The 19,029-nt window shown below is 38.4% G+C and overlaps 1 protein-coding gene across 1 annotated transcript in view; it reads left to right on the plus strand.

Moving 5' to 3' along the window:
• DEPTOR (DEP domain containing MTOR interacting protein) overlaps positions 1–19,029 on the plus strand; it is a 74,271-nt gene that overhangs the window by 23,160 nt on the left and 32,082 nt on the right. Inside the window, exons 3-5 of the mRNA XM_062570574.1 lie at positions 3,314–3,492; positions 5,565–5,688; positions 12,681–12,859. Of these exons, the coding sequence (XP_062426558.1) occupies positions 3,314–3,492; positions 5,565–5,688; positions 12,681–12,859 (482 nt within the window). The remainder of the gene's footprint in view (positions 1–3,313; positions 3,493–5,564; positions 5,689–12,680; positions 12,860–19,029) is intronic.

Consider the following 19,029-nt stretch of genomic DNA (forward strand, 5'->3'; position numbering starts at 1 on the left):
TAGGGGAGACTGTGGCTCCCAGTGCAAAATCTATCCTGTAATCTTGAGTAACGTATGGAATTATATATGAGTGATAATATACTGGTGTGCACAACACTGTTTTTTGGAGTTAAGCTTTTAAAGTTGTAGAAACCAGGATGACTTTTTAAAGGCTTGTTCAATCAAGCTTTCCTCTCCTTTCCTCTTCCTTCACCTTCTCTCTTCCATCCCGTCTCCTCTCAGACTGGTCAGATTTTGTCAGTGAACTTATTTTCCTAAGTAGCTCTTGAGAAAAACTTCTTATAGCTGGAGAAGTATGATTGATGTCAAATTATGTCTTTTCCAGTCATAATACACACTAGCTGCCAAAATATGATTAACACTGCTTAAAGAAAAGCCATCAAGGTCTTTGGTGAGAGGCCTGTTTCTAAATGCCAAGAGGTAAAAGAATTTACCAGTTCACTTGATTCTTGGTTCCAGTGTGTGTGATAGCATTTGCTATTACATTTTTCCCTTTTCATCTCCATTTGATTTGAGGATACAGCCTGATAAATATGGCTGAACACTGATACATTTTTTGAATTCCTGCCCAGACTTGATTTATATACAGAAATATAAGCTCAGTGACTTTATCTGAGGGTTTTTTGTAGTTTACACTAGATGTTATTTGAGTTTATTGAACTACTTTTCTTCCATACAGTTTCTCTTTTAGCAGGTTCAAAGAGGTGAAGGAGCCCTGACTTAGACAGAGCAGTGTACACTACCTGAGAGAAAACCTGAATTCCCTTTCTCTTCTTTGTTCTGAGTCAGTTAGTTAGCTGGAAATGATTCCATGGTATCCATGGTTGTTTTGCTATACATGGCAGAATAAATTCCCACTTCCATTTGGAAACTATGGATAGATTTGATTTTCAGCCTAGTTTTTTGAGGCTTACATGATCATGCTCTGTTTGGCTTAATGATTTTGTAACATCTTAGCAAATTTGGGCACAATTTAGCAAGTGGGAGGAGATAATTAAGGTAATGAAATTTCTGCTGGTCTTAGGAATATAGGCAAAAAGGTATTGGAGAGAGTCCCTACAAAAGCTCTGAGTGAGGAAAAAGGTTATAGTGGGATCTCATATCTTCTGACATGAGAAAGAACTAAAAGAACTAAAAGGAAAACGCTTGTAGAGTCTTCTTCTCTGGAGATACTCAAAACCCACCTGGACACGATCCTGTCCAATGTGCTCTAGGTGACCGTGCTTGAGCAGGGGGGTTGGACTAGATGATCTCCAGATGTCCCTTCCAACCTCAACCATTCTGTGATTCTGTGTAAGTCCATTCTGTGTAAGTCCACCCACTGTAGAAAAACCTTCAGTCAGAATTTAAGGCATAAATCCCAGTTCTAGTACTCTTGGCTATTTGCTCAGTTATGAGATACCAAGCTAGTCTTGGCTCACTTTAACACATGGATTGTACAAAGAATTTGATGGAACACGGTTCCCCTTTTGGTCAGATTTTGTGTCAGATTAGCTCTATTCATTCACACTTTCACCAGTGTCTCAAAGATGGATTTAATCTTTTGCAGACATATTATATGTTTTTCCATATTTTTTGTTCGTACAGAGTATTGTGCCACATGAGACTTGATGAACATTAATAGAACCTGAAATATATTTTAAATGTAAAACTCAGTGAAAAATACTCCTAATTGCATTTCTATAATTAAAACTGTGTAGGCCTTTCTTTCTAAGTGTAACAACAGCTGTTAGAGAACATCTGGAAAATATGTTTTAAGCAAAGACATTTTAGCTCAGAGAATTTCACAATGCATGGGATATTTACCAGTACTCCTTTCCAGAATACTAAGCTGATTTATCCGTGTTTTTAATATAAAAGAATTCATTTTTCATGATGTTTGCAAATCTGGCTTTGAATTCATATCACAGACTGGGCGTTCCAGTGTAGTTCAAGGCAAAGAACTGCAAAACAGAAACATTGCTCTGTTCCTATCTATAGATATTATTAGGCAGAGGCCTACTTAAGCCTTGCCTAATGTCCAAATAATACTATCTTTAAATTTTTGGCCAAATATTTTCCCTTTTTTTGATTCCAAAGCAAAATAATTATTTCATACTGGAATCACATTGAGAGGAAAGTTGGTGTCATGGCTGGCCTCCTACTCTGTGCTTTTTGAAATTCATGTTAATACTCTCCTGCAGCAACTTCCTTTTTAGAAAACAGAGATAATTGTACCTCCGTCGAATTATTATAACATTGTTCAGAACAACTCTGAAGTTAGAATATTTACAAAGTCAGATGGTGGGCACTTGGAAATAATGGCAACATTTCTGTTTGTGATATAGGAGCCCAGGAGCTGTGGCTTCCGTGCTTTCTTCATAAGCATCGTATATACAAGACATGTTAAAAAAGAATTACTAAGATTGCTGATTAAAATGAAAAAGTAATAAACAAGAATGCAGAAAACTTTTAAAATTTTCTATCCATTGGTTTATTGATAAACGGGTTGTTACACGGGATATTGGTTTAGAAAAATGGCTAAAAATAAAGATGAGGAACCCCAGAACTTTTTACTCACTAGCAAAGTGATTCTCCAAACAGGATTTTGCACTCTGAGACAGATGTCTCAAAAACAGCTACCTAACTTGCTTTTAAGATTATGGGTGACGTTTTGCAGATAGATCTGATAATAAAATTTCTTCATGACCAGCAAACAGATAGCATTTACACACAGTTCCCAGAGTGAGAAATCAGCTTCCGTTCATTTAGAATAGGAGGCTACTTTTGTGTGCCAGATTGCATTGTGTTGAAACAGCTTTGCGACTGAATTTTAAATCATAAATGCTATGCTAGCTGTGCAACTGGAGACAAAATGCAGTTACCCAACCAATGAAGAAGGTACAGCTAAAAAAGTGAATGAAGTTCAAAAGAATCTATGGTGATAATACTGTAAAATAAAAGAGCAACATGGAACGTATTTGTGGTAAGGTGGGAAAATTAATTCCAAATTATTGACAGTTTAATTGACATACAGGAAACAGTTTAATGTGTTTTGAATCTTGAGCTGTTCTTCATTTTTTAGACTTTTCCACTGGAGAGAAAACCAGTTTTTCCATGTACTGGGTTTAAAATTATAACAAATTGCTCGTGTGGATTGTTTGGCAGTCAGACCCTACCACTGCATGTCTGAAACAAACTTTTTCTCTTGCATTCAAAAGCTGCAAAGCCCTTCTCGTGAACTAGGCCTGAGAAAGTTTGCCAAACTTTTTCCCATCTTGCTACTTACACAGATCCTTTGCAAAGGATATTCATAAGGTGATTTGACCCACAGGCTCAGACTGCATGAAGAAAAGGTCATTAAAGATCGAAGGCACCACCTCAAGACATATCCCAACTGCTTTGTTGCCAAAGAGCTGATTGATTGGCTGATTGACCATAAAGAGGCCTCTGACCGCGAGACAGCAATTAAACTTGTGCAGAAATTATTGGATCACAGCATTATCCATCATGGTAAGTACAATATCAGCTGCTACAACTGTTCCAAGCTGAATTTTATTGACTGCAGTGAAACAGCCAGGGAGCTGTTCTTTGGTCACGTATAGGACAGGTCAGATCCCTTGCCAGTGCCAACGGGAGCATATCCTTTGCACTGTGCTGGTCCACAAGGTCCCCCATGTCCTGAGGAACACAGAGAGGTATAAAATGGAGCCTGGAGGTTCCAAACTACGTTCCCCAGATCTGTGCGGGGAGGTGAAGCTGCAGGAGACCGTGTTGCTGCCTTGTGTCTGCAGGTAGCGGCTGTTGGCCCTGTCCCCCACTGCAGCAGGGTCCCCCTCGCTGCAGTCACCCTCCTTTATCCCAGCATGCAGCCCCCTCCTTCCCTTCTAGCTGAAAAATATATCTGAAAAATAAGCAGGCAAAAAAACATCATTTTTCTAACATGGATTAGTTCTCCGGCTCCATCCCTCACACCAGCTGCACAAACATTTGTGCTGGTACAGCTGCAAGAAAGTTAGTTGTCAAATTGTACCCTGATTAATTTTATCCTAAATTTACTGTCTGTTTCGGTCTTATTCCATTCAGCTTCCTGAATAACAGTTTGCACTTATCAAAAGCAGACTGCCAAATCAGTGATAGCATTTAGTTGCCTTTTGGTGCACAAAAAGGCGTGAAAGCACAGAAGCAAAGAAGATCCAAGCCCTTTATTTCAAGCACGTGGTATTACTGATTATATATATATAAAAAAATTTAGCATATGTTTATTTTTTAATATAAAATAGAGTAATTTTGCTAACTGATGGATGTTGACTTTATACAGAGGTCATTGTATCTGCATCAATACTGGTGCTATCAGCAATACATTAACAATGCCTTAATTAAAGGAAGAAAATGCACATACTGAATGAGTGCCACTTCTACAGCTTCTGCTTGGCTATTAAATTAAAATTCTGGGTTGTTATGGAAACTGGGAATCACGGTAGATAGTTAAAGAATAAAGTAATTATAGGGTATTCAAATCTGACTGCTTAATCCTCTATTGAGAAAATGTCACTGAGGAGTTGCATGAATTCCTGAGTGACTTAATTTAATTGAGCAATAGATGTTTTATTGCTGAATGCCTGTTTAAAACTTTAACAACCTTCAATTGTTTCCACCTTAGAATCCTATTGCATGCTGTCATTTCCATAAAAAATTTATGTATATGTATGTATGTGTATATATATATGTAAACATATAGACCTGGTGGTTTTGAGAATTTTCCTGTATTGCACTCAAAAGTAATAAAATTCTTTGCCAGGTATACTTTGACTTAGGGCAAATTCAGATAGGTTCAGTCAGGTTCTGCAAGGTGCTCAGAGCATCCTTTCACCTCCAGTGACAAGTGACAGTAGTACCAGTTCCCATTCCACACGAATGCCCATGGCGCAGAAGGTGAGCCCATGCATGTCGGCTGACAGCTCTGCTAAGAGTGGTTCGGGTGGGATGTCATCTCCCTTAATATATGCCCTTGCTGTAGCTCTGTTCTGACATTTACAGGAATCCTCCATCAGCTGCTCTTATAAATCCTTATTTAGCATTTCTCAGTATACTCCTGCTGTACCTTCCATTTGCTAGCTGGCATGGCAGAGCAGTTGAGACAATTTATGGGGTAGAAGACTTTGCTTTTAACTGTTTCTGCAACAAGTCTTAGGTTTCCTACAGCATTGCTTAACTGATGTGAGTAACATTAAGAAGTTAGTCATTCCTTAAATTACTGAGCATCCTACTCGTCTTTAAACAAACCAGCTACCTGTTTTCATCAAAATGATTTCCAAGTATATAACAAATGGATGGACTTTTGGTATTTATGCTTATTGCAGTGCTTACTTAAAGAGATGAATACCTGTCTCCCTCAAAAAGAAATACTGTTATCTATCTAAAAGTTATCTTCCAGCTTTCATCCTCTGTTAGAACACAATACAATCATAGGCCAAGAAATTTGGGGGTTAGACTCCAAATACACTGCTTGAAGTTCACCAGCGATACCTGCTAGATGTATTCTCAGCTCTTTAACATCACTATGATACTTTTTTATATTTCAGTTTGTGATGAGCATAAAGAATTCAAGGATGCCAAACTCTTTTACCGCTTTAGAAAGGATGATGGGACATTTCCACTGGATAATGAGGCGAAGGTGTTCATGAGAGGACAGAGACTCTATGAGAAGTATGTTGCATGTTTTATCCATAATGTGTTGATAATGGTACCATAGGAGGCAAATGATAGTTGATAATCTTTTTTTGAGTAGTCAGAGACTTCCAAATCATGTAGTAATGGCTCTGTGTAATCACATAACTTATTTTCTCACCCTTCTTTCTCTTTCCTATTTTCCTTTCTCTGTTCCACAATGTTCACTTGTAGCATTTTCTTCAAAATGAAATTGCATTTTCTTCTGTTCTGTCTTGTGTATCCATCCTATGTTAGATCGTAATGTGTATTTAAGCCCTTGCTCTCCACCAATAAAAATAATTATTAATGAATGATTTTCCATGTAAAATTGTAATCACAAGACTTAAAAGTTTAGTATATCAGAATGTACTGAACAAGTGGTTACATGTCTGTTGAGATGCCGTATCTATGGCTTCACCAGCAGATACGATTTAAATATTAAGTGAAGCTAATCTTCACTGCTCCATTCTGCAGAGTTTCTGCATCGGAAAGATTATGTTAAAAGTAGCTGGAAAAACAGAACAGCCAAGAATATCTAATTAAGATTTGAAATAGATGATTATGCTGAGATACTGAATATCCCACTGGATTATTTCTGTCAAAAAACTAGGCAGTTCAACGATACTGTCAAATCTATAACTAATGACATTTTTGTTCAGGATGTAGGGATTGTGACGTGGTACTTTCAGGCAGAGTGAACATAGAATGAAGCAGAGAATGTTGGCATATTTACACAACAGGTGTGATATATTATTTACCAAAGAGCTTGAAGTATTATTCTAGACTTAATGTAGCACATGCTTATGCTGTTAGAGCAGAAAGTCTACAGCAGCCATGAGAGATATGGTATCACATGACTGGATTAATTTTGTTTCTCTCTTAGAATAAAGCAAAAATTAATAATTGCACAGAGAAAGATGTTAAACAGAAGGCTAAAACTATAGCATGACCCTACCTCGAAAGACCCCCTATTGCTCAGCTGTCCCAGGGTTTTCAGATTCCCAGAGCAATGCTGGTCCATTCTGCTTCACCCACGCAAGAGGGCAGATATGGAAGATTGGCAGGGCTGGGGAAAACTGCCAAATCCACTGTTCAAAGTTGACTTTCCTGCCAGGTGACTGGGGGTGTAGCTGGAAGCACCTCTGAAACACTCGCCGTCTCTTCATGTTGCTGCTTGCTTTCTGCAGAGTGCAGCCCTGTCCTCGAAGCGTGGAGCTGCTTCCGCTGTGGCCAGCAGTGTACATGTAGTTTAGGTTTGATGTTTTGGGTCAGTGGGAGACCAAAATAAAAGAATATATGGTAAGGAATCCTTATGAAATGTTGGTGTATGAAGAGTGGCAGGACTGAAGGACGGATGACCTCTGAAATATAGGACATCTGGTGCAATGACAAAGGTTCATCACTGAGATTCACGAAGTGCTATTTTTTGCCTATAGCAGAAATCCGTAGTGATACACTGCTTTCTAAGCTGAATGGTTTGTGATCCAAATGAACTTTGTACTTCCTGGTTCTATAGATTAAATGAGTCTTTCCTGAGGAGGCAAAAAGAGTGGAAAATTGAGGCCCCAGTTGCTTTCTCTAAATGTTATTGTCACATTACATCTCATTAACCTTAGAGTCTTCCTGCTATGTTCGTAGTCAAGATGCCATTCTCTTGCATCCATCCAGTCTTCTGGACAGTGGCAAACAGAAGCACCCTTTGTTAGTAGTGTAAGTAAGTTTGCAAAGTGCTTTCATACTCTTGTGTGATGTGTAAAGTTCCTACTTGTACAAAGACCAAGAGATCAGTGGAAAGATCTGTGCAGACTTTGTATTTTTTAGTGAAACTTTGTCACAGTATCAGGCCAATCCCATGTTTAAAAGCTGGTGATAGATACTGTTTTCAAGATTGGAAGAATATGAAGGACAATTTGATGAAAGAGCAATTAAACTGAAATATAAAACAATAATTGTAAATGCCACTCCTTTTGTTCCACCCATCAGGTAAAATTACCTCAGTGAGGAAATTTTCTCCTCAGAGACTCAGTGGCTGTGAGTATTTACAGTAAAACTAAATTGGTTAGAACACAGGAAAATACCCTTACAGAAAAGGTCCTTCACTGGATTCACTGGGGAACAGCAACTGAATCTCCAATTGCAAAAATCCCTTGTGCCTTACTGAGCAAAACATTTGCTCCTTCAGACTCCGTCAACACCTAGTACCTGCAGGCCTAGCCTGTGCTGTGAACAGTCAACTGACGTGTCTACAACTGCAGGCCTTTCTGTCTATTTGTAGCTTACGTGAGCAAAATCATTTTTTATTGGTGTGGCTGATAACAGCCCTATGCCTGGAAGGAGCCACAGTAGGAAAAACACTGTTGTGTCAGGGTATCTGCTTCTATCCTAGTGTTTCAAAGTAGAGAAACATCCCCAGACCAGCCTCTAGAGTCCAGTTCGTCTTAGGTAGATGAGTAGAAAAATGTTTATAACAGTATAGATCATTCCCACCTGAGGAAAGAAGCTAATGCCTAAAGGAACACCTTTATCTGGATATAATCTCGTCCTCATAAGGTGGATGCTCCTGCCCAACATATCTAAAGAGTTCAGAGATTTTCAAACCCAGGCCTGAATGCTAAATATAGTGTAGATTACAAAGGCATGGTGTTTCAAAAGCAACCTATGATAGTCAAAGCTAGTAAAAATTCTCCATGGCTCATTGGAAATATTTTATATTCTTGAGAGATAAGAATGCATACCAGGGCTACTTGAGTTTCGCCCTGCCTATTGTAGCAAATCCAGTCTGTAGAGCATTCTGATTTCATTATGACTCTTGTTCATGCATGCTTAGTAGCAGCATTCTCAAAATTTCATTGGATACATTTTAAATTCAAAACCAAGTACTGAAAGTCAGCCTAGCACAGAAGTTCTATGATGAAATGTATATGTGTAATATGTCTGCTGTATCTTGCTTATGATGTTGAGAAATAAAATATTAATTCAGCATAATTAAAATAGCAATTAAATGGCAACAGCTGGAGAAAAGAATATTAGGACACTGATTGCTGTCTATAGTATTCATGCAGAGATATGAAGTCACTTACGAGTATATTCAGTTTGTTTATCAAAAGACTTGTAGGTCTCATCTCCAAGAGAGATGGAAACTTGCCAAAGAAAATTTATCTGAATCCAGCATATGTTTGTAAATCTTTGTCAAAACTTTTTAGTTCTTGCTGATCTTCATGAGGCTTTGCTAGTCTGAGATGCCTATCATACTATTTTCTGCTCTTCTTCGCCTGTCACATTTGAGTTGGAGTACTGTTACATTCAGAATCCAATATAGTTTGTACTTGCCAGAAATTGGGGACATATTATCAAACATCATTCTGTGAAGATTTTTACCCTAAATGGATTATTTATGAGCAAAGTGAGTTCGGAGGATCAAGAGATTGCTGAATGCACAGAGGAAAGCACTAGGCAGGAGGGTGAGAAGTTCCCTGCATTCAGCTAGCTGTTCAAGGCAAGTGCTCTGTGCTTTTCCCTGGGACACCGGAACATCAGGTCTGTCCCTAAGCTGAGGAGCTTCCTTCCCCTATTTCCCTTCTACATGGCCGTAGAACTCTTTGTGCTCTGCGTTCTTCTCTGTGGCATTATGTCCTCCACCTGTTTTGAATATTGTGAATGACTTCAGTGGACACACTTGTGTGATTAGAAGATTTAGAAATGGTTTCTGACTGTTTTCTCGCTTCATTTGCACTGAAAATCATAAATCAACTCTGGTTCCCTACAGATAAATGCAGACTTTGGTAATCCATTCTATGAACATCCTTTGAGTTTCATGTTTATAACTAGAGATGAAAGCTAGCGGCTTTCTTACAGCTTTAAGTCTCATAAAAATTCTTGAATGGTTTATTAGAGCCAGGGATAGTATCAGTTTTCATGCCATACAGGGCTGACCAAGAATGAGTGTAAGATAAGCATATTTCCTGTTCAGCAAAACCCTCACTGCCAATCTTAAATGAGTCTAAGGCAGACCTTTCCTGGGTTTTGTAAAAATTCAATTTGTGCTTGACATGCTCTTTTGACTATGTTTGCAATCCTCACTAGGTTTTGGTCAGGCATACAGAACTGTTGTGCTTCTGGTGCAAGCAGATGTAGGAGCTAAAAGTCAACTCATGACATGGATTGCAACTGAGATTTTCAGCCAAATTTCTCACTGAAAGATGTGTGGATTTATGGTTTTAATTTCAGGAAATTATTCAGATAATTTTGAGTCTGCATTTTTTGAATCCCTTTCACTTTACCTTGTCAGTGGTTAATTCAAATTTATCATCTGGTGCAGTTATTTAGATTAAACAAGGTAAACACTTTCTTTTGAAAAGAATTTGAATTTCAGCATTTGGCTAAATACATTCTATTAAGGCAGGACAACACATTTTAGCAAAGAATATGTTTTGTTATGAATGACCTAATATTTTTTGAAAAGAGAAGAAAATGGAAGAGTTAGAGTTTCCAGTTTTGGCAGATGAAAGGCCAGTTTTTTGGATGATATAAATTGGTATGGTTTTGTTGACAGCAGTGGAGTTACACTGATTTACTTCCATTAGCGATGTAAGTCTATAGATTCCTGTATCTAGGTTTGTTAAACTGTCAGTTTGTCATGTCTGTTTATTCACAAGTCCAAACTCTTTGCAATTCTATTCTGGGCATATGCAGAAGGGTGTGAAATGTCAAGCTGAGTGTTTTTCCACTTGATATTTTTCCATATTTCTTCTGTGTCTCTGTAAAAATCAAATGATTAACATCTCTTTCAAAAGGAGCTTTCTATCTGCCACTTCAATGAGCTGGTCAACTAATTATAGACTTATCAAAGAACAATTAACACAAGCCTAAGGATTTTTGATGTGGTGCCTGCTGAGTCTGGGTAACTGGTTCTGGATAACCATGCAGCAGATGGTGTCATGAGCTTTGGATTTGCATTTTTTTTCTGGGAGGCGAAAAGCCTGGTAAACAAGACACATTTAAAGATGGTCCTTCAGAGCTCTCTCTATATTACATGAGGTTAGTGTGTGATGACAAGCGAAGTCTTGCATGCACACACATGCAAATAAAAATTCAAAAAAGTATAAAGACTTAGCAAGACTTCTGGAGTCAATATCTTGTCCCCAGTGGCACATATTCTTGCTTTTGGCCTCATCCTTGACTTCAACTAATTTTAACTTTCTCCTTTCTTACTCAGCTCTGAAGTGTTGGCATTAACACAGTAACACCTAATAAACAGTTCACTGGATCTGCCACTGGTCTCCAGCTGTGGCAGAGCAGCTCTTGACTGGCTTCGTGATCTGCTGCCTGGTGGTCAGAGCCAGTCAGTTAAGGCTGCTGGTCAGCCCTTGTTGAAGTTAATGGAATATATCTTTGGGGTGAAGTAATATACCAGGTGCTATCAAATATGTTCATTGTAATTTACAATGAATTTTTTCTTGGTTTCTTATGACATAGATTTCCAAATTTTGACTTCAGAATTTGGAAGTTGCCAAAGGAGGTGGTATTACATGTTTATTGTGTTTTCCACTCCAACTTCAGTGTGTGCGCAGTGCCAGCTTCTGCATCGTTTTACAGCTAAGCTTCCGCATCATATTCCAAGCTAAGCTAAACTTGCTTTCTAGTTTAGGCCTAGATTTTTGGAGGGAATATAAAATCAGCTGAGCCCATCTAAATTTTGTGCTTTTTCGAGTTAGACACACAAAGAGCCAGAAGAAAGATGGGAAAATATTATCTTCCAGTTTTCCATCCTATATGGGATTTAGATACACAAAAGACAAAAAAATAGTGGACAAGAACATAATTTCTTTGTAATAATCTGAATTATAGACATACTAGTGGTTTAAGACTTATGTATGAATTTACACGAAATTGTAATTCTTGATGAGAAAGACAAAGATTAAGAGCTTGCCAAATCTTCATGCTATGGTTTAATTGTGCCCCTAATTTCAAAGTAATTGGTGAAGGAAGGAGACTTGTAGCCTTGTATGGGGTAAAGAAACTAGTCCTTTTATAAACCTATAATGAATGAATATGAATAATAATGAAATTAATAAAGAAAGAGTCTATGTTGTTCTTTCTCTAACCAAAACGTGTGAAACTGTATTAAAAGGGAGCATTTATGATTTCTTCTTAATTTTCAGACTGTCAAGCTTATTTTTGTATTAACAAAATATTGAGGGTTTTTTTCCTTTAGTTTTTATAGTGTTTTATTTAGGTTACTCAGATGTAGAAGAATTTATATTACTGTATTTATCTAAGCTATATACATGCCAAATGCTATGAGATTAAGAGACTCTTCATAATGCTTCTCTGAAGTACTCTTGCTCCGGTATTACAAGAGCAAACTGAGGCAGAGTCTGAGGCTCACATGTCAAAATGTGTTCGAGTCTCTAACCCCAACGATTGCAACTGAATCACCAAGGTTTGGAGGCCAAATATTTGTCAGTCACCCAAACCACAGAACTACCTTTTTTTTTTCTTCCCTCTAGAATTTTTATGCAGCTGTTTTAAAGCTTATAAGGATAATTTTCAAAAGCATCTAAATGACTTAGGAGCATTGTCCGGCTAACTGTAAAAACTAATTAGGAATTTCTGAACACAGTAGTCACAAGGTCATACTTTTAGGCTAGTTTGTTTCAAAGATGATTATACATTAATTTCTAGAGCAGCTGAAGAACTAAATATGGACAGCATGTAACCTGAAAAACCTTGGTTTCTTTTAGACAAAAACCATGAACTTTACTCTGGACTATAAATTCTAAATTTCTTGACTAAACTGTTAGTAGCAATATTTTTGATTTTGATTCACACCTGAAATTTAGGTTGTTAGCTTGAAGAAAGACCTAATAAGTCAATGAAAGGTTTGCATCTGTTTGCTTTATATCAGTGAGATTTGCTGGACTAGATCTGGAGTTGTTTTTTGAAGACGCATTTTCTTTGTCAATTCCCCTACCCCTACCCTGTTCCAGGCTGATGAGTTCTGAAAATACTCTTTTGCAAGCCAGGGAAGAGGAAGGAGTCAAGTATGAACGGACCTTCATAGCATCGGAGTTCATCGACTGGCTGATCCAAGAAGGAGAGGCCACAACAAGGACTGAAGCAGAGCAGCTTGGCCGCAGACTTCTGGAACATGGAATTATACAGCATGGTGAGAAACTCATGGTCAAGTAGCAAAAGCTGCAATTTATGTAGCGTTTTCTTCAAGCAGAATCATGTGCAGTGGCTATACATGGTCTTGTTGGTTGTAATAGTCTAGTCAAGTATGTCAAGCTCTAAACAGTTTGAGATGCAAGTCTAGTCAGCTTTATTTAGTAAAAGATGTTTTCTTCAAAAGGATGTAGTCTTAGTGCTGAAAATTCTACCTCAAATGAAGAAGAAAGCTAGGATTTGAGATCGCAATGTAAGTATGTGGCTTAAAAGCAACATTTTTACACATGTGGTAAGTAATTAACGTGGAGAATGTGTTAGCAGCAGTGAATGCAACTGAAGAAAATAACTTCTTATATTTATCCTGACAGCTTAATTTCTCTAAGGTGGGAATCTAGTATTTGTTCATGGTCCAGCACAAAGTGGCTGGCAGATGCAGCTTCACCAAGGAACTCACTCCGTAAGAGTGGAGGAGATAATTTTCTCACTGTACTGCCCCAAGGCCAAAGAAATGAACACCAATGGTACTAAAGACTGTTTTATATTTTGTTATCATCTGTTTGCAGTGCAAGCTGCGCTTCTTGGACCATGTATTTTCCAACATAAATGTGAGGCTGTGCCTGTGGGTGTGACAAGGGGGCTGCTAGAAGATGAAAGGACAAACTAGCAGAAGCCGCTAGCCCTGTTACTTAATGCACAATCAGATACTATTGACCTGAATGTTGTCAAATCTACATTAATTATGACAGAGCACAAACAATTTGCAATACTAACAGGCTGTTAACGTGCATGATGATAGATCAGCTTGATTGTCAGTCTGCTATTTGGTGAGAAAACCTAGTCTTAAGGAATAAACTACATAGAGAAAGATGGGGAGATAAATGAGCAGGAGTTCCTTCATGGTTGTAATCATGCTCACATTATCTTTAGCTTCCAATTACTAGGAACAACATCTGAATGTTTACAGCGATCAGCTTCTGGTTCTATAATTACCTCCATGCTTCCTATGATCTATAGGGTGCCAACTGCTTGGAACTTGATGGACAGGGAAGGTGTTCCTCCCCTCCTCTTTAGAGCAGCAATGATTTCATTCCTATTTTTACTTGAGCAATTTCTGGGTATTATATGAGGTAAACTTAAAAAAAAAAGGATTGGAGGAAAGAGGAGAGAGATTTGCAGTCCTGTTGAGATTTTTGTAGAAGAATTGAAGTCAGGACTTGATATGTGGTGCAATCTGGATTTACTTTGCTACTAAAATGTTTTGCAGAGCTAAGAAAATCAGCAAGTGGCATTTACTGCAGATAAGCATTGTTCTCATTAGCTAAGGCATATGATCAGCAGTGTGCATTGGCAGGGAAATAATTTTGTCCCCGTCAAGAAGGGTTTCTGGTGGGATTGCTGGTGCAGTGCTTGCCCCTCACGCCTGCTTGGCTTGGCCTGGCCTGTTCTGCACAGTTTTATACGCTGTCCATCCTCTTGCAGCAAAGCACTCTGTTAGAGAGAGACTTGGAACTCCTGAAGCGACCAGAAAAGGGGCCATGGGAATAAGCTGGTTGCTGAAGGAAGTGGCCTTCTTGCCCTGGGGGGTACCCTGAGCTTCTCACTCAGCTTTCACCTTGGCAAAGGAAACTCAATGGGAATTTTACATTGCTTTGATGGGAAGTTGGAATCAAAATAAAACTGAATAATGTCCTTGAGATTTGTCTTTATCAGTGGCCATACTTTGTGTACACTTCTAAGTAGGGATTTCGTTATCCTGTGCATTTTGCTGAAATGTTCTGTCCTGATAGTGTTAGGAGTTATTGCTGAACATACAAACTGAATTGACAGGGGGCTGGTGTGGCATTCACTTTTAGCAGGTGGGTATTACCTGTACGTTTTGTAGGTTTATGTTAAGTTAGCTTCCTCGAATAAGGGAGCTAGAAAGGGGAGCTCCCACTACAGAACTGTAGGTAGAAACTGGAAAATGTCAAGAGTGGTGTTCTCCTTTTCAACATTTCGCAGAATTCTAGGGCCAGTTACCAACATAAAAATGATATTTTCTACCTCTTAGTACAGTAAATTCATTTTATTGTACTATGTTCCCTTTATCTTGTATGTCACATCAGTAGCAAAATGCTTCTTGACACTAACTGGCTCCTTTGTTGGCAGAACCAGCAGAAAGACTCTCAACAGAAGTAGAGAATAAAACATTTCCCTGCTCTAAAGGCAATCTTTTGCTAGCAGTATTGTTTGATAAGCACAATGTGGAATAAAATAAAGCTTACCCTACTCTTCTTACTAATTCTTGCTTATTCCTTTACCTAATGCAACAGAAAGTAATAGGAGTAATTGTATCAAGTTGCCAATGTCAGTAATAATTTTCCAGCCAATACTGTATTGTTCAATTTATTTTTGGAGATAACAACTTTCATTTCAGCTACTCAGAGAAGTTATATTTTGCAGCTGAGGTTCTATATTCAAAGCAATTTCCTGTCACATTCATCTTCACTTTAATTGGTCAGACACAAACCAGGTTTCACACAGGAAACATGCAGTGATGCTAATTTTAAAAAGGAAAACATTGGTTTAAGAGGAATTGTATAAATGCTGTACAAAACATCAAATGTTTCCATTCAAAAAATAATCTTCCTGATCTCTTTGAGCATATATAAATTTACGCATTTCCCTTGCCATACACGAAAATGATGAAACACAATTAAGACTTTTGAACTGCTCCATTCAAAAAATGGCACTGACACATACAAATCATGATACACAAGTCACTGCTTTTACAAATAGAAACCATATGTCCTTTTCTATGGGCTGATCCCCCTAGGTACTATGGAATAAAAAAATAACAGGTAGGAGAGTAGTATGCACTGCACTTGAAGGCCTGTGTAGGCACTGTAATTGCCAGTAGCTATTTGGCATTTGTCAACACTAATTATATTCCCCAACATGTAAGAGCAGAGACTATAAGAAATTATAACCATGGACACATGGATTCAGCAAGAGCAAGGACAACAAAAGGAGAACAGAACACATTTTTCAGCTGTATGAAAGCCCATTTCTAGGAAGGTGAGGTACATAAAGCTTTGTAATATTTACACATAAGAATTTCTTCATGCAGAAGGGACCTTTCCCATGTCATCTTCTTTTGCAAATACTAGGGCAGCTTAGCTACAGCCGTCAGAATTCACATGCAGCAAGAGAAGTAACAAACTAGCACAGTTCTCTGTCAACTCTAGAGTAGCTCAGCCTAAAGTGAGGGATGGGTTGGAGAGGCAGAGGACAGCGTGAGCACCTACACCCGGTCACAGCCCTTGCTTGTTCTGGGAACGGACACGCTGGGACATCCAGGCAGGAAGGAGGGTATCCACAGGGCTCTTTCTTGCATTATTTTCTGGCTTATAGTTGTTGGTTACAGCACGTGCTGCATCTGCAGCCCCAACAGCAGTGTATCTCTGACATGATAGACTAAGTCCTGACCTCCTCCAGGATTTCGCTACATATGGAAGCAGAGGGTATAAAGAAATACCTGCCCATGTTACAGACAGGTTCAAGGTCTGGAATCTGAAGCAATAAATAATTTCCATTTTTAAGTCTAGTTAGTACTGGTAAGAGGAACTTATCCATCCTTAGGATACCACCTGCGCTTTGCAAGATGAACATTTGCATTTGCTCTGTGGCAGCAACTTAAAATAGAGCATTTTGAAATCCTTTTTAGTATTTTGCAGATTGTAAATACACAGCGATTCTCCTGCATTATATACAGCACATATGCAATGTGCCTGCACTGCTTTCCAGTTCTAGTCTGCAAGAAGCGCGTGCCTGAGCAGCAGCATTCAGCTTTCTTGCTTCTGTGCCAGGTCACATTCTGTCTCTTTTGCTGTTCGTATTTTCCAAGCTGTTTCTTGCTACTGAGTGCATGTGCTTTGTATTATTTCCTCTTCAACATGCTGCCTCTCACTGTCATCCAGCACCTTCCATGGTCTGTGCATGTAGCACATTTTGCACAAGCAGTTTGCTATATTCTCCACTCTGCTCCCTACCTGCTATGTGAATAAACAAGGGAGTTAAAATTCAGACTCCCATCCCTAGACCAGCCCAGGCTTTCCTGAATGACTGAGGGGTAGAAAATCCTCTTCTGTAGATGACTGGCTAGCAGATATCTTATGTGAAACATTTTATTAGTGCTAGGATTTTAGCACTAGCTAGATTAGCTAGGATTATTTATAATGATAGTAAATGTGTGGTAAGATACCTCAAGTATGATGTAGATGCGTTTTTTTCCCCCCAGTTAAAATACCTTTCAGCTTTAAAATAGTTTAGTTGAGCTAATTGCACTTGGCCAGCTGCTGTGAGTTCAAGGCAGGTGCATGTCCTGCTGGCTCATCACAGAAGCAGGTGCTTAACACCTTGCAAGAGTTAACCTTTTATCAGCAAATTGCTTTCAGAGATGAAAACAAACATCTCTTAGTGACTTAGTGAGAACAGTAAATATTGACTTAGGCTGTCTCCCTGTCTCTGCTAAAGAGTCTTAAAACACGTATTTAATTATACTATTTATGCAACAGAATTTCCCTTAGCAAAATGAATGCTGTGTTCAATTTTAATTGTCAAGATACATGATGCAGATGAAGGTTCAGTACAATTGTGGAAGTAGATGAAATATCTAAAAATATATTATTTCTCTTTTAGTGAAAAATTTCCTTTTTCTCATCTAAAATTTCTGTAAATTTTAACTTATATGTTGTTATATTTACTTTTTTTTATTTCTTGAGTGAAAAATAGCCATGTATGTGAAATATACAGTTCTTCTTGGTTTTAGATATCTCTTTGGAACTCCTTTTTGTTTTCTTGGAAATATCAACTGCAGCTCTCAATTTATACATGCCATTGAACCATCCCATAAGTCCTTGATTAAATGAGTCCTAATCATAGGTTTTCTCCTCCTAAGTTAACACACAGATTTTTAAAATATTTTTTTCTAGTTGTTCTAATACCTGGCTCACACCAGCTGTCCAAAATATCCAAGTATTCATTCAATGCTACTTGATGTTAAAATTGTAATGTCTCGTTTCTGCAGACGATGCCATGATTTCTCTCAGTAAAATACAAACTTTTAGCTAGTTCTTGAATTCAAGCAACAGTTGCATGACAACTCTGGTTTTAGCATAAGCCTGTTTCCCTCGGAGATGATGCTGTGCAGAGGCAACAGCCTGTTTATTTCTGTGGCTATTCTTCCCTGGCATTTCCGAACGCGTGAAGACAGTAACATCGCCCACCACAGCTGGGCGTATTTACAAATTTTACAAATAAAACCACCATCTCTGCCATCTTCCATGATCTTGCCCTAGTATTCCTACTAGGTAAGATAATAAGAAGTTTGCATGAGACTGTACAGTCTTTCAACTTCTATTATAGCAGCTTTTCATTGCGTTCTTCTTGCACACAGGAAGGAATGTGTTTGTTTTTTTGAAAGAGCCATGCATGTTGATGCGTTACATAAATAGCATATGAAGGCTTCTTTTCATATTAAATACTGAATTCTATTTTTCTGACAGAGAATGGGTTTCAGTTTTTAACAGCTGCAACATGAAAAAGATACCCAGACAGGCCTTTTCATCTTCTGCTTCCCTTGCCCACAGCCTGTGTACTTTCCATGCTTTAATTGGAGGCAAAGAAAAGCTGTTGGCTATATTCTGTAAACTTGCTAAATTAAAGACAGTAAGTCCTCATATACAAACTGAAAGGACTGCTGAAACGAGTGTGCTTTTTGTCCTAGAGTAAGAGTGTCTTTGAAAAGAGACTGCAGATAGGCTGCAGACCTACTGGAAAGACAAAAAATAAATGGAAACATTTATCATCTTATATATTTTAAGGCAGCTAAAATAAAGCATTAATGCCCCGAGCAGAGCATACCACTTCGGTAAGAGCGGGCTGCTCAGTATATTTCGGTTAGCAGGGAACTTTTAGCACCTGTGTGTTGTAACCCTGATCCTTTAAAGACAGTGTAAAAGTTGCCTAAACTTTTTTTGCACTGCTCGAATATATCACGTTTCAGGGAACCAGCTCAGAAGACATGATTCTCTGATTACATCGCGGCTTTTTTTCTGGACCTACGGTTGTCACTTGTCGGACATGTTTACCAGGTTCTTCTTTACCTCCAATGAGCTGGAGCAGCTC

The sequence above is a fragment of the Rhea pennata genome, chromosome 2, assembly GCF_028389875.1.
Source record: "Rhea pennata isolate bPtePen1 chromosome 2, bPtePen1.pri, whole genome shotgun sequence".
In the NCBI taxonomy this organism is placed as follows: Eukaryota; Metazoa; Chordata; class Aves; order Rheiformes; family Rheidae; genus Rhea; species Rhea pennata.